General features: G+C 33.2%; 1 protein-coding gene across 1 annotated transcript; it reads left to right on the top strand.

Annotated features, from left to right (window-relative positions):
* Positions 1-1090: 1090 nt before the first annotated feature.
* Positions 1091-3022, top strand: LOC131069687 (MYB-like transcription factor EOBI). The gene is made up of 3 exons (XM_058005203.2): positions 1091-1366; positions 1811-1940; positions 2209-3022. The coding sequence occupies exons 1-3, from the start codon at positions 1219-1221 to the stop codon at positions 2678-2680; spliced, it is 750 nt and encodes a 249-aa protein (XP_057861186.1). The 5' UTR covers positions 1091-1218; the 3' UTR covers positions 2681-3022.
* The last annotated feature ends 778 nt before the right edge of the window (positions 3023-3800 follow it).

Below are 3800 nucleotides of genomic sequence, written 5' to 3'. Positions count from 1 at the left end.
CAAGAACAAAGATCAGTTTCAAAGAACAATTTTCTCAATCTTATAGTGGTCTATCACCAATCCTAATTTTTCAACACTAACAAATCAATTAACGATATCTATCATAGACAAATGAACATAAAGTACTTAGTACCATTATTTCATTAATTTAATTTAAGATAAAGTGTGGGGATTGATAATATAGCTCTAGCAACATCTATCATGACGAAATGAACATCAATTCTAAAATTGCATACCATTATTTCATTAAATTTAATTTAGAATAAGTTGTGAGGATTGGTAATATTACCTATGACATCTATCATATCAAACGGACATCAAATACAAAACTAAGAACCATTATTTCATTAATTTGATTTAAATGATAAATTGTGGGAATAAAATGGTCTAGAAACAATGACAAATTAAAGGATATTGTAGATAAAAATCAATCTCCACACAAATTTGTGGATGAAGACTTAAAAAACAAATGCGTACAAATTTAAATAGAAAAAATTTTAAAAAATTGATTTCCATGGACATTTATAAGAAGAATAAATGTGTCTTTAAAATTATTTTCAATATTAAAAGGCCTCATGTTGCTTGAATCATTTGACTCCTAAAACATCGTCTATTAAAAATCAAATGTTGAAAATAATATTGATATGACATTATAAAAAATGACATAAGATTATATCTCCAAAAATAAATACCCTTTAACCCTTAGCATTTCATCAAAGAAATGAAGTCATTTATACCCCAAAATAGTTACCATTTATACCCCCAAACAATTACTATTTTGCAACTTCATTTAAACTCTATTAAATATAACACAAGCATTTAGACTCCTCTAAATTAAAAAGGGAGCATCTTCCATCGACAGACATTTTTATTGCATAGTTTGTTTAAACGACACGTGGCACTGACACTTCATTCTCCAATCCAGGGAGCATGTCCTAACTTGAAAGCGACAGAGTCTGCTATAAACGCGCACGGATTTTAATATCAATATTAAACGCATGAAAGAGCACGTTCTATTTTATTAAATAAATAAGAGAATTGTAAATGGTCTTCTCCGCGGTTCATTCGTTCACATGTTGTCAACTTTTTCGCATCTCTCTCTATAAATTGGCTTTTCAAATGAATCTCACATCCTGGCTCATACTCAACCAGAAACAGAGGAAAGGGCAGTTGCACAAGTAAATTTGCCCAATAAGACTGTATTCTGAAATTTTCTCCATGATGGCTAAAATGGATAGTTGCAGACTTGAAGAACAGGAAGAAAGCTTGAGAAGAGGTCCATGGACTGCAGAGGAGGACATGAGCCTCATTCGCTGTGTGTCTGTTCAGGGCGAAGGCCGCTGGAACACAATAGCGAAATATGCAGGTATAAGAGATGTTTGATTCTTTTCTTTTGAGAGATGTTTGATCAAAGATCTGAAATCGATATTATGAAACATTGGAAGATATGATTTGATTCCATTTCCTTTCTGATTTGTACACCCATTTTAGTTTTTCTTAAATTTACTCAAATCATGCTTACATTTTGTTACATTTTTACAATCTCAAAATCAATTTTGATCATCTGTGAACATTAATTCATTATTTTACCTTGTCTCTTTTCTGAATATTTCATACTGATGATGAATCATGAAGTTTAAGCAAAAACATAATTGATAAAAGATTCATACAGTCAAATCCAAAAATTTGTGATAAACTATTATGAACTGTAGATACTTTATGTTTTTAATCATTATTCCATACTTTGATTTGGTGCTGTCTACTTTAACATGGACATCCTACTCAACTCTGTTTCATTCACTCTGTTCAGGACTGAGAAGAACTGGAAAAAGCTGCAGATTGAGGTGGCTCAATTATCTGAGCCCTGGTGTTAAGAGGGGCAACATAACAGTAGAGGAACAGCTTTTGATCTTGGAACTCCATGGAAAGTGGGGCAACAGGTAATTTTCTAGCACAGTTTATGTTAAGTTCATATAGTTTATATAGTTTTTATAGTTTATGAAGATCATTAGTAGTTTTTTGGATTAAGCTGCCTATAAATTTTTCATGGACGATGTTTCAGATCATATTGCATGATCCATTATCAGAATGAAATGCATAGAGAATGCATAGAGAATAGTGAAAGAGCCATTCAATCTTAAGTTGAAAAAATTGTAGATACAGAGTATGAATTCTGTTTTTTCATATTAACTGTTTGTTTGTATCCAGATGGTCCAAAATTGCAAAGCATCTTCCTGGAAGAACAGACAATGAAATAAAGAACTACTGGAGAACCCGCATGAAGAAAGCCTATGGCCACTACAGAGTCATGGGCAGTAACTACTCTAACCAGTCTGCCCTGCCTTCCACTGCAGTCAATACAATGGAAACTCAAGAACACAGAGGAGGAACCTTCCATAGTAATGAAATCAGTAGAAATTATGCAGATCAAGAGGAGGAATCATGGAAATCTCCCATGGTGGGCACAACCCATGATGCAAATATAACAGAGGAGCTCAGAGACTCTGCAACAGAAGCACTGCCCAATAGTAATACAGGCTTGGCAGCCATTAATTCTTCAGAGTCTGAGCTCTCTGCCTTGACTACAGACACTGCAAAATTTGATGTGGAAATTGATTGGCCTTATGTCATCAACAACCTATGGAGGATTGATGACATGACTGCTGATACATTTTGGTGATTCAATTGTTCCCTTGTAAGCTTAAACAGCTAGTACGTTATGGTGGTTTTATTCTTTACGTACTCTCTGTTTAAGCCTTTCTACTTGAGTATCCCATAAGGACGTCATACAGAGACTTTAGGATGCGTATCTTCTCTTCTCTACTCATTTTTCTTCTCCCTCATTCAAACTCTGTACAATTCAAACACGGTACAGAGATGTTTGTGTATTTTGTGAGTCTGTGAACATGGGCAATGTAAGTATTATTCTTAAACACGATTGTTCTTCTTTGAAAATTGGATTGTGATGGGTTTCATGTCATTTTCAATCAAGCCGTGCTTCACCCAACTGCCTACCAGGGATAGGAGAAAAAAAACATTCCGTTTTGGTTTCAAATATCTCTATAAAGATCAGATAAGGGTTTAATATTTGGATTTTTCAACCCTTAATATTTGGATTTTTCAATGAAGAGAAAGAATGTTTTTCAAAACTGTTTAAACAACTCTTCCGAACCAGCTACCTCATGTTTTAACTATCGTTCATTATTTCTTCATTTAATTTTTCAATAAATTTCACATGTATCAATAACATCTATTTTATTTTCATAAAAAATTTGGATTTTAGATGGAGTTGTGCAACATTATTGGTACCCATAGCGCACAACTAATAGGAAATTTGTGCATAAGTATTGCTCATTTTTTAGGTGGTTGTAGTGCACGGTTATTGGGGCATCTTTAAGTAGGTATCAAGCAACACTTTGAAATGACCACTTTTTGACCCTTATGTGCATAACGGATCCCACAGCATGTGTCCTTACTACCTAGAAGCCTAAACAATAACTATAAGTAGTTACGTTGCATATGGAAACAACAAAAAAGATGTCGAAATCTGATGTACCATTTAGGATCTATGGGTGTGCGAAGTTAGCTATAACGACAAGTGGTATGCTTCCCCTAGTTTTGAGTGTATTTGAAATGAGGAAAGTGTATCATTGAAGTTGACTTATTAGTATCATTTTTATATAGATATATTGATAAGTGGTGTAATTTTGTGTAAAATTAAATCTCTTATTTCATGTCATTTTTATTTATTTATGACACATTTTCTAACATGTTTATCACTTACCTATATACATATATTT

This window comes from Cryptomeria japonica, chromosome 11 (assembly GCF_030272615.1).
Source record: "Cryptomeria japonica chromosome 11, Sugi_1.0, whole genome shotgun sequence".
NCBI lineage: Eukaryota > Viridiplantae > Streptophyta > Pinopsida > Cupressales > Cupressaceae > Cryptomeria > Cryptomeria japonica.
The sequence above is the reverse complement of the archived record's forward strand: the minus strand, read 5'-3'. Positions and strand labels throughout refer to the sequence as shown.